At 41.9% G+C, this 12,586-nt stretch overlaps 1 protein-coding gene across 17 annotated transcripts in view; it reads left to right on the top strand.

Moving 5' to 3' along the window:
- Positions 1-12,586, top strand: part of FER (FER tyrosine kinase) — a 443,173-nt gene that overhangs the window by 289,859 nt on the left and 140,728 nt on the right. For 16 of the 17 annotated variants that reach the window (XR_012645737.1, XM_074995257.1, XM_074995259.1 and 13 more), the window contains one exon: positions 7,649-7,705. Coding sequence is in view for 15 of the 17 variants with exons in the window: in XM_074995257.1 (XP_074851358.1) it covers positions 7,649-7,705 (57 nt within the window). In the remaining 2 variants the exon portion in view is untranslated. Of the gene's footprint in view, positions 1-7,648; positions 7,706-12,586 lie in introns of those variants that run through there. The other variant, XR_012645738.1, reaches the window with a different exon arrangement.

Genomic DNA, 12,586 nt, shown 5'->3' with positions numbered 1-12,586 from the left:
GCAGTGTAGGCTGATATTGGGGTATTTTTGTTTATTTTCAAAGCCCTGCTGTCTGCCAATGTACGCTAGTGTTTCCCTTTTTTTTTAATTTTAAATCTTGACTTTCTTATAGGTAATTCTTCATGATATAATTTTATCTAGGAAGAATCAAGCATACTTGAGAACCTGGAATAAAAGTTTGTATTTTTAAACCAACCACTAAAATCAGTAAATTTTTTTTCAACTTTGCTACAAATAGTTAGGCATATAATGAGTTATGAGAAAATGCAAGCTGCATGGCAGACTCTTCCTATAATATCATTTCTCTTTCATTAACTTCTGAACACTTATTCACAGTTGTCTTTTTAGTGTACTGTATGTGATTGGTTGCAACAACAGTGTAAATCCAACACATGCCTTTTATTCTGCTTTAGTGCCTGCTAATCAAAGATATTTTCACATTTCGGTCATGCACGGCCATTGCATGTGCATTGTCTGATCCTCATGTCTTGTGTTTGGTGTGGTGTTAGTTGCTGACATGAACACCTCAGAGTGGAAGGGAAGGAATGGAAATAAGCTTTTATAAAATTTAGATATCACTTCTCGTTTGCCAAAGTAGTTGTATATGGAAGACAAAATTTTATTTCATGATTTTTTTTTATTTTTAGTTTTGGAGCTTGCAAATTCAACACACCAAACTTTGTTGTTTGACTGAATTTTGCTTGCTTTTCAAAACAAAAATTAAGTTTTCACAGGCACTTCCTCTTGAATGCCTTTATCAGTTGGATCCTCCTTAGGTTAATTTTTCTTCACCTGCCAAAATTTAAGATCAGCAGTAAAACTATCATATCTACAGGGCCTATATATAAATTTGAACAAGACAGAGATTTGTACGAAAGATTTTTTTTTCTTTTCTCCAAGACCCTGGCCAGCACAGAAAGTTAATGAGTGAGTTAGGTATATTTTAATCTGAGCTGCATTGGCCCCTGTGCAGCCTTCTTCCTTATGGCAGCCAGTTCTTTGGGACTCCCAGACTTCTGTTGTAGCCATTCGGTCACACAGAATCTCTGAATTAATATTATATGGTTGAGGAAAGTAGCAGAGAGAGACAAAATATTTCACCTGCCTACAGGAAGACAGTAATCATTAAGGATGTATTTATATCCTGTAATTAACCACCAAAAAGCATAATTTGTGCTGGTTCTTTCTGCCCACAAGACCTCTTTCTCTGTGTGTCTCGTCTACCAAAGATGTAGAAATTTGCTGGTTTGGTGTTATTGGTTAGAATATACAAAGTTGGTCATGAATTTGAGCATGCTTTATGGATATTCATTGGGGCTAAATAAGCGGGGGTGGGGGAAGGGGGGTGACGTCGTAGTTTTCCAAGCTCTACTCAGAACATTCAGGTAATCTTCAGTACAGCTCATCATGAATCAGCAGAGAACAAGCAGAGAATGGTTTAACAGGGAGCAGGTTGTTTTTTAAAAAAACTTTCAAGCACTGTCTATTTGGCATTATAAATCTGCTAATCTCAGCAAGATAAATTCTGACATACGATTTAGAACATAAATGTATTACAAAACATCTGTGGATTAAGTGTGCAGTAGTTCTCAAGTTATGGGCCGTTGATGTACTGTGGTCCACAGATGAAACATTTTCGGAACCAAACATGAGGATATTGAGGATTAGGGGAATATAGTGTTAGTCATTTTAACTTCATTATATGGAAAATATTAGAATAAATTATTAAGCTATCTGTCAGCACTTAGAGGATATTAGAAATAACCAGCATATATATGTCAAGAACAAGTTATGCCAAACCTACTTAATTTCCTTCTTTAACAGCGTTACTGACCTAGTGGATGGTGGGGAAGCTGGAGATATGATATATCTTCATTTTAACAATGTTTTGGATACAGTCTCATGTGACATTTTCAGGACAGGATTGGAATTTAAAATGACCTTTATGAATTGAAGAATTGATCTCAAAAGCAACAAGATGAAATTTAGTAAAGACATGCACCAAGTATTACTCATGGGAATAAAAAGATCAAATTCACATTTACAAAATGGAGAATAACTGACCAAGCAGTAGCATTGACAAGGATGTAGATTATTGTGGATTACACATTGGGAGTCGTCAATTCAATGTACTTGTGAAAAAGCTAATATTCTAGGGTGTGTAAACAGGAGTGCCAGGTGGAAGGCTGTATCTACATTGGTGGCAGCATGTGGGATACAAGCAGCGGTGAAAGGCAGAGTGCATCCATGCTGCAATGTGTAGCTACCTGCAGCAGTGAAAAGCTTTGGAACAGAGCAGATAGCAGGGAAAGGGTTTTATTGCCCCTCTTTTGCTTCCTCCTCCCTGTCAGAGCCTTTTCACCATTGTCTCTTCTCTACCAGTGCCTTTTTTGCCTGCTAGAGCATTTCTCTTCAGTGGGGACAGACTCTGTCGGTGAAAAATTAAACTACTTAAGATAGCAGTCTGGATATAGGTTGCACTTTTTGATTACGTAGAGAACTGTGTAGAGTGTCAAACTCCGAGAGAGCCGAAAAGTTCAGAGTAACCCTCGAGGAGAATCTGCGCAGCAGCCCTGGGGGTGCTGATGTGACATCCAGATGGCAGCATCTGAGGGATCCAATTTACAACACGGCCTTGTCGGTGCTTGGAAGAAGAGCTAGAAACACAAATGACTGGTTCGAAGCTAACTCCAATGAGATGATTCCAGCCATTGAAAAGAACTGTGCTGCACTCCTGGAGTACAAACGCTCACCGAGCCAGAGTACCCTACAAGCACTCAGAGCAGCCAGAAAAACAGTGCAGCAGACAGCCAGGCACTGTGCCAACAGCTACTGGCTCGAGCTATGCAGCAGCATCCAGACCAGTGCTGACTCTGGCAATCTCAGGGGAATGTACGAGGGCATCAAGAAGGCATGAGGACCCACCCAGAACAAGATGGCACCTCTGAAATCCAAATCTGGTGAAGTCATCACGGACAAAGCCAAACAGATGGAGCGCTGGTTTGAGCACTGCTCCGAGCTGTACTCACATGAGAACATTGTGGTTGATACAGCCCTCGATGCTGTCGAGCTCCTACCAGTAATGGACAAACTGGATCAGGAACCAACTGTGGACGAACTGGAGAAAGCCATGGACAGCATGGCAGTAGGCAAGGCCCCAGGCCAGGATGGTATACCACCAGAGGTAATCAAGTGTGCCACGGACACCCTCCTGGAACCCCTACATGAGCTACTGTGCCTGTGCTGGAGAGAGGGAGAGGTTCCATGGGATATGCGCGATGCTAACATTGTAACCTTGTATAAGAACAAAGGAGACAGAAGCGACTGCAACAATTACCGTGGAATCTCCCTCCTAAGCATCACTGGTATACTGTTTGCTTGCGTCATCCTCGGCAGACTCCAGAAGATTGCTGAGAGGTTGCATCCTGAATCACAGTGTGGATTCCGCGCAGAGAGATCTACCATTGACATGGGCTTCTCTCTGATGCAGCTGTAGGAGAAATGCAGGGAGCAGAGGAAGCCACTCTGTATTGTCTTCATCAACCTGACCAAGGCCTTCAACTTGGTCAACAGGGATGGACTGTTCAAACTGGTCCACAAGATAGGCTGTCCACCACGGTTACTCAAGATGATCCAGTCTTTCCATGAAGACATGAGAGGAACCATCCAGTATGACGGCACATTATCGGATGTTTTCAGCATCAGAAGCGGCGTCAAACAAGGATGCGTCCTTGCTCCGACATTGTTCGGGATCTTCTTCGTGCTCCTCCTGAGGCATGCCTTTGGATCTTCAACAGAGGGCATCTTTTTGGGCACAAGATCTGATGGGAAACTGTTTAATCTTGCAAGGCTGAAAGCTAAATCTAAGGTGTGGGAAGTCCTCACCAGAGATATGATGTTCACAGATGAAGCTGCTGTAGTGTCACACACAGAAGACCAGCTTCAGAAACTGCTGGATCAGTTCTCCAAAGCATGCAAGGACTTTGGGCTCTCCATCAGCCTAAAGAAGACAAATGTACTTGGTCAGGACGTTGCTGAACCTCCATCGATCAACATTGACAACTATACGTTAAAGGTCGTCCACGAGTTTGTTTACCTTGGGTCCACCATCACTGACACCCTGTCATTGGAGACTGAGCTAAATAGGAAGATCGGAAGAGCAGCCACAACTCTGTCCAGACTCAGCGAGAGCTTGTGGAATAACATTAAGTTGTACACCCACACCAAAATGCAAGTCTACAGAGCCTGCATCCTCAGCACCCTCCTTTATGGCAGCGAGTCTTGGACCCTGTACACCTGCCAGGAAAAGAGGCTGAACGTCTTCCACTTGCGCTGCCTCAGGCGCATCCTTGGAATATCGTGGAAGGACAGAGTGTCCAACACCGCTGTCCTTGAGCAAGCTGGAATCCCAACTGTGCATACCCTGCTCAGGCAGCGTCGACTCCGCTGGCTTGGCCACGTCCACAGTATGAATGATGGAAGGATCCCAAAAGACATCCTGTATGGTGAGCTAGTCTCTGGCAAAAGACCTCCCGGACACCCCCAATTGCGCTATAAAGATGTTTGCAAGAGGGACCTCAGGGAGGTAGACATCGAGCCGGACAGCTAGGAGGAGCTGGCAGACGATCGCAGCAGATGGAGGTAGGAGCTACACAAGGGCCTTCAGAAGGGTGAGATGAGGATCAGACAGCTAGCAGAGGAGAAGCGAGCCCACAGAAAGCACAGTAAGGACCTGCCGGACACCCATTACACATGCAACAGATGCAGCAAGGATTGTCACTCTTGTGTGGGCCTTCACAGTCACAGTCAACTCTGCAAATGATGATTCCAAATGGAACTACAAAGGGCGCAATCCATAGTCTACGTAGACTGAAGGATGCTACTACTGTGTAGAGTATGTGAGGTACAGGTCTGACCTATCCGTACATTCCTTGCCTAAACAGTGCATGTCATAAAGCTTTGGTTCAATACTAAGAAAAACTTTCTAACTAACAGATTGGAATAGATTTATAATAGAATTCTTGTGGGATTTCAATTTTTGAAGGCTTTTAAACACAGGTTAGACAAGCAACAGTCAGCCAAGGTCTACTTGGTCCTGTTTCAGTTACTGGAGGATGGATTGGACTAAGCTGACCTCCCACAATACCCTTTAGACCTGCCTGTCTCTGATTCTGTGATGGGACATCCCCAAATAATATAAAATCCCAATGCAGAAGTGACTTTACTGGTTGATAATTCGTTATGAAATGGAAGGATCCAAAAGAATCTAAAATTGAGTATTTTTTACATCACCTAAAGCACCCCCACCCCTTTATCTGCAAAATTAAGACAAGATGAAAACAAACAGAATATGTGCAGGATGGTCTTAAATATTCTTCAGGACATGAAGCAAACCAACAAAGGCAACTGCTCTGCTGTTAGGTGCAAGAACATGGTAAAACAGTTTGTGTTGTAACATAGCCAGGAAGGAGATAAAATCAGAGGGGGAAGAATTACCCCAAAAGTTACTTGGGGAATGTACTTAAGTACACATTCCAAGTGTCCCTCTGGAAAACTGCTTGAGTAAAAGTGCGCTTGTGCCTGCACACACAGACATACACAAACACACATCACATGTTTATTGTACTCAGAAGTGAAAGCAGCTGCACTTTACTGAAGTAAGTTTTTGGGTACTTTTTCCACAGCTGGTGAAAATGTCTTCTCTTCTTACTTTGTGTCAGTCCTAAAAGTATTTTAATATCGTTTCATGGTTATCATAGAATATAAAATGGTGATCGTAGTGGCTCTGCTGCATCTCAGCCCCTTCCACTTAATGGAAGCAAAAGGGACAGTATACTCAAAAGAAAAGGTGGGAAGGAGGTGTCTGCAATAGATAGCTAACATTATTATTTCTCATTCTTGCTCAGTCCATTTGATAAAAGCAAAGCTTCCAATTTTTTCCTGCTGTCGAGATGAGAAAATGTAAAGATTCAGATTTAAAAACATATCCAGTTTAAGAAAAGCCAAAAAGTACTCACTTTAAAATGCTAAATAAGTCTGCTAAGTTGATTTTAAATGGTCACACATAAGCAGTATGTATTTTTGAACTTAGCACAATCAGACCAAGTTTTGAATTTTGGCAGACTAAACTGGTTTTTAAAAAACAGTTATAAAAAGACAGATTGTTTTCAATTAATGCAGGACCAACAAAAGGTTAAAAAATATATTGCAGTTCTAATTATAGGTTAATATTGATGGCATGAAGGGGCCTTTAAATCAACAATAAATATTAGTGAAAAGGGGAATCTGAAACACTTTCTCAGTTCAGTTGAATTCAGGTCAGTTATTGATGTTGCTGTCACCATTAGTCACTGTTCTGCATAGGCTGTACGGTAAGATCATTGTAAAACTGAAATTTTATGTCAGTGCAGCTGCTTGAGTATTAAGCTGTATAATACAAAAATGAGCACTAATCTGTAATCTGCACTGGTTTGTCAATATGTTTACAACCCTGAATATTTTGAGACCGGGTTAACTGGGAACCCACCTTATTTTCTGTGTGGTACTTGTGTTTGTGCTGTTGCTGAAATCTGACCCCTCTTTCTGAAGGAGGAACAACAAGTAAAGGGTTCCTTGACTTGGGAATTTGCTTTACACGTGGTCCATTAAGGCTAGATTTGCTATTTTATCAGGCATGGTACAAAGCCTGTTTTTTATTCTGAAGCAAAGGTTGATGGGATGGCAGTAGGCTTGTTGAGAGTCGGGTTTATTTCATTAGTAATGGACAGATTCATGGTGTAATTGTGATCTTAAATTTTCATATAAGAGATTGTTGCTGATGGTATTTGTTAGGTGCCTTGAATATCATATGCTGGAGAAATACAAAGAAATAAACAGAAATAAATAACCCCTTTTTGTGATCATACCTATTAGTATTAAAATACAGCTCTGAAAATGTTTTAACAAAAGGCGTTTGTACCAGTCCAGTTGTGTCCCAGTGCAGACAGCAGCTATTGCAACCATTTAATTACATATGCTGTTTTGTAATAGAATGTTTGCATGACTGATCCTCAGTACTGTACTGAAACTATAATAGATGTTTGTTTTTTTATTATACTGCAGGATATTACTTCAGAAATATGTGAAACAGCACACAGTAGGTTTAATAAATGCTAACACATGGCCAGTTCAACTGTACAAAAAACAGTTCATATAACTGTGTACTGGGAGGGAAACCATTTTGTTGCAACCAGTCGAAATTAAGATTTTTTTTTTTTTTGTATTGCAAAAGGAAGTCTCCTGAGCCTGATCTCTTACTTTGACTAATGTCATTTTAAAATCAGCAATAGTAGATATCAGATCCTGAGCCTTATGAAAATATTGCCTAATGTGCTCTATTTACATGTTTAATATTATGCTGAAGGCTTAATCTTCTGATAGAAATTTGCTATAATGCAGATTTTAATATCCTATTATGCAGCAACATTTCTTAAATCTGTTTTACTGCCTCTTGAGGATATAAATTCTTGGCATAAGTTTGATTGAATGGTCTCAATGAAATATTTCTTTAGGTCTATTTCTGCTAGCTCAGATATATCTTGTAGGAAATGTACTGTTGCATGGACTAAGTAACCATGGTTTTTTTTTTCCCCCCTCCCTCTTGCTGTAGGATAAGAAATGGGTTCTCAATCATGAAGATGTCACACTGGGAGAATTGCTGGGCAAAGTAAGTAATCAACAGAGCTAAATAAAAATCCTTAACCTATGAGTTCTAAGTATTTATTGGTTGTGAAGTCTGTAGGTTTTTTTTTCCTGCTTGTTTTTTGAGTTTTTCTAGTTAGCAACATTTGTTTGTAGTAATTCGAATAGTTTAATGCATTGGAAATAACATTGATTTTCACCATGTATCAAAGTATACTACATTTACTAGTAAGTGGGAATTTTTTTATCTTTTGATTCCTGCAAGTATTTTAAGGAGAGCTTGCATATTTCATATATTTACATATGTATATTGATTTTTAAGAAATCTAATGTTTTGTAAAAGTGCAAGCAATGAGTAATGTTACTGCAGACTACTAAAGATGCTTACCTGAATTAGTGAGCTGATTAAAATATGACACTGTATTTGGAAATAATAAAATGACTGACTTTATATGAGTTATTGTCTATTGGAAGGCAGGTCAAACAATAGTGCAGATAACATCATAAAGTAGTCAAAATAATTCATAGCACTTAGGAAGTGACTTATATTATGTCATCCAAGTCTTTCGCAAATATAAATCTTTAGAATACTTCTCTAAGTTAGGTAAGTAATTAGCCTTATAGCCCATTTTACATTTGGTGAAACTGTGATGCCAAACTCCATGGTGAGTTAAAGTATTGAAATTAATGTTCAAGAATTTCTAGTTCTTAACTTTGTGTTTAATTCACTATGCAGCACTCACTGCCTCTAATGCTGTAGAATAGGGCCAAGTCTGAAAAGTGGCTTAAATAAAACATATAAATAAAGACAGTTGACTTAGCTTAAAACGTATGTTCCTTGTAGAGTAAGAATTTAAGGAACAAAGAACAGGATTCAAAGAACAGGAATGGAAAATTGTGTCAGAGCATTCTTCTACACGAGAAAATCTCTTTGACAGCCTGAAGAAACAAAAACACAAACTACCAGTAGATAAACAGAGAATTAGGTCCGCTAAAAGTGCCACACTGTTATAATACCAGTTCTGCTGAAGAACACGGGGAAAAAAGACACATTGCTGTCATCCATCAAGTCCTCCTCACAAAAACAAACATATGTTATTTGTAGATGACCAAGACAGGCAAAATGACTCTTTGAACAAAAGTAATACATGGAATCTCTCAGGCGGCAGGTGGGGGAGCTACAGGAGGAGGTGGCCAGGTTGAGGAGTATCCGAGTCCATGAGCAGTTCCTGGATAGTATTCAGGTGGAGACTGCGGAGGTAACCGTCCCAGTGCACGGGACGGCTGATAAACCACTGGAGGAGGTGGACCAGGGTGGACACTGGCAGCTGGTTACTTCTTGCAGCAGGCTGTGTCCCACCCCTGCTCAGAACCCTCCCACTGTGGTACTGGAAAACCGTTATGCTGTACTCGATACAGGAGACCAAGAATTATCCCGTACAGACGAGGAGAAGCCTCGTACCCCCAAGGCTGGGAAGTCTACTGCCACTCCTGCAAGAAGGAAACGTAGAGTCGTGGTGGTTGGAGACTCTCTTCTGAGGGGGACAGAGGCGCCCATCTGTCGCCCTGACATTTCCTCTCGGGAGGTGTGCTGCCTGCCGGGGGCCCGTATCCGAGATGTTACGCAGGCATTGTCGAGGATTATCCGGCCCTCTGACTACTATCCCATGCTTCTCATCCATGTGGGCACTAATGATACTGCAAGGTGTGACGCTGAGCAGGTCAAGAGTGACTTCAGGGCTCTGGGGGCATGGGTCAGGGAGTCTGGGGCACAGGTGGTATTTTCTTCAATCCTGCTGAAAGAATTGGGCTTGTTTAGTTTGGAAAAGAGAAGATTGAGGGGGGACATGATAGCAGTTTTCAGGTATTTAAAAGGGTGTCATAAGGCAGAGGGAGGGAACTTGTTCTTCCTTGCCTCTGAGGATAGAACAAGAGGCAATGGACTGAAATTGCAGCAGGGGAGGTTCAGGTTGGACATTAGGAAAAAGTTCCTAACTGTCAGGGTGATCAAACACTGGAACGAATTGCCAAGGGAGGTGGTAGAATCTCCATCACTGGAGCTATTTAAGAAGAGGTTAGATAGATGGCTTTCAGGGGTGGTCTAGAAAATGCTTGGTCCTGCCATGAGGGCAGGGGGGCTGGACTCGATGGCCTCTCGAGGTCCCTTCCAGTTCTACCCTTCTATGATTCTATGATTTCAATATTAAGTAAAATAAGTTAAGTAATGTGAAAAAATAATGTACTCAAATGAGTTAGGACTGCATCAAGATAGAGTTTGACAGAAAAATGTACAGAACATCAAATAACTGGAAGAATTATTTCTTGGGAAAGAAAATTGCATCTATTGTGCATGCATATAGCTATATAAAAGAACTGATTGAGGAGCAACCACATGCAGAAAAGGCAGAAATGTTCATTAAGTATTTCATTTCTGTCTCTGGAAAGGAGTAGGATAATGTACAATGACATATCCCATGAAGATGACAAACTACTTTCCAGACCATTGCTAATTAAGAAGAATGTGAAATAGGCATAAATGAGAAGGCCCAGATAATTTATACCTAAGAATTGTAAAAAAGTTGGCATAAATATCCTTGATCCCCTGATGTTAATTCTTAATAAATCTTGTACTTAATTCTAATTAACAGGTTTAATGGAACAATCTGTTTTCTCAAACAAACCTGAATTTTATTCAATTTCATATTATGATTTTATATTTGGTAAAGGTTGTGCATACATTATGTATTTAGATTTTTATAAAATATTGGACTCAGTACCATATGACATTCTCACTTAAGAATTGGTACTGAACAATATCTATACATCATATGTTAAATGAATTAAGAAATGGCCACCTGGCAGGTCTCAAATAATAGCTGTTAGTGGGAAATTGTTGAATGGAAGTGTTTCCAGTGGACTTCCCTAGGTTTCTGTTCTCAACCCAACATTTAACATTTTTATCAAGTAAATAATGGGTGGCATGTGGTGTGTGATGGTTATGGGTTGCTACACACATGAGCTGCATATTGCTCATGCGCCGCCACCGGGACCAAGCCGGGATTGAGATTCAACGTGGAGCACCTGAAGGCTATACAGACAAGAGCCTTTTTCCAAGTGGAGCTGTCCAACAGATATGCACTTCTGACAAACTTCATCCTAAAAGGTAGTGCTTTGGAACAAATTTGGGAAGACACCAAAACAGCCTGGAAAGAGTGATGCAATAAAACATTGGGAAAGAGGACAAGGTGTTATGAAGAACAGACCACAGCAGAAACTGAGAAAATTGAAGAAATGAAAAGACAGAAAAGCAAGTCAACAGCAGCAAAACAAGAGCAGCCAAGGCGGAAGTTCAGATACTTCTATACAAAAGCCAACAGAGAAGTTTAAAAGGCTGTGAAATGGAACAAGAAGAGCTTTGTGAAAAATCTTACACAAAAAGCAGAACAAGGTGCAGAATAGAGAAACTTGAAGGAAGTGTTTGACATCAGAAGGCAGCCGGCTGGGTCACAGCATACAGTGGATTAGGAAGGGCATGTGCTAACAAACCCAAGCGAGCAGCTCTGTAGATGGAAGGAACACTTCAAACAGCTACTGAACCACCCTGCCCATGTGGAACCTTTGCAAATTAACAGCAACAGACCTACAAAAGAAGAAATCAGGAAAGCCATTGCCTGTCTGAAAAGTAGAAAAGCCCCTGGTCCAGGCAACATCCCCGTGGAAGCAATCAAGACAGGTGGAGAGACATCAGTCAACATGACGTATAGTATATTGGGGAAATTTGAGACACTGAGGAGATCCCATCAGACTGGAATCATGACTACCTTATCAAGCTTTGAAAGAAAGGCAACCAGAAGGGATGCAAGAACTGGAGGGACATCACGTTACAGTCTAATCCACAAAAAGCATTCAGTTGGATTGTCTTGGGGAGAATGAAGACAGAAATCAGTGGACAGCTCAGGGAAGAACAGGCTGGCTTCTGAAGCAAGAGATCTTGTACTGACCAAATAGCAGCTCTCAGTTCAGCTATCATCTCTCCCTGTCCCAAATAAGGGACAGGGAGATATTGGGGGGCAGGGGTGGCTCCTCCGACAGGAGGCAGGTGGCAGCTGCTTGCGCTCCCCAGGAGCTCTGGGGAAGCAGCAATCGCCGGTGATCCCCAGCAGTCTAGGGGAAGCCGCAGCTGCCAGCGATCCTCCAGAGCCCTGGAGAAACTGCAGCCCCTGCCACTCACTGGGTACCCTGGGAAGTTGCAGCTGCCAGCGATCCCCACAGCCCCAGGGAAGCCACAGCTGCTGGCCCTCCCCATGCCCCTGGGGAAGCCGCAACCCCCGGGATCCGCAGGGAAGCGGCAGCTGCTGGCCCTCCCCTGAACCCATGGGGAAGCAGCAGCTGACGGCCATCCCCCCCACAGCCCTGGGGGAGCTGCAGCTGCCAGCTTCCCTGGGAGCCCTGGGGAAGCAGCAGCCCCCAGCAGCTTCCCATGCTTCCCTGAGTCTGAGGGGGGACAGCCCAATATGGGACAATTCACCCTTTTTAAAAAAATAAGTCGGGATATCTTTTTGGTGTCCCAAATATGGGACCGTCCCGCCCAATACAGGACAGATGGTCCACCCTAACTCTCAGAGCTATCATAGAACAGTTGCTTGAGTGGAACTCTCCCCCCCACCCCGGACTCCTTACATAACCTTCATAGATTTCTAAAAAGCCTTTTGACAGCATTGGTACACACTGTGGGAACTGCTGTAACACCATGGTATCCCATCCAAAATTGTTAACCTGATCCATTCAAAATATGAACCCTCGATATGCCAAGTTTTTCACAGTGGTGCCTTAACAGAACCCTTCAGCATATTTTCAGGAGTGTAACAAGAATGCCTATTGTCACCTTTCCTGTTCTTGATCACAA

The sequence above is a fragment of the Carettochelys insculpta genome, chromosome 5, assembly GCF_033958435.1.
Source record: "Carettochelys insculpta isolate YL-2023 chromosome 5, ASM3395843v1, whole genome shotgun sequence".
NCBI lineage: Eukaryota > Metazoa > Chordata > Testudines > Carettochelyidae > Carettochelys > Carettochelys insculpta.
Note: the sequence above shows the minus strand (reverse complement) of the source record. Positions and strands in the feature narration are given on the sequence as shown.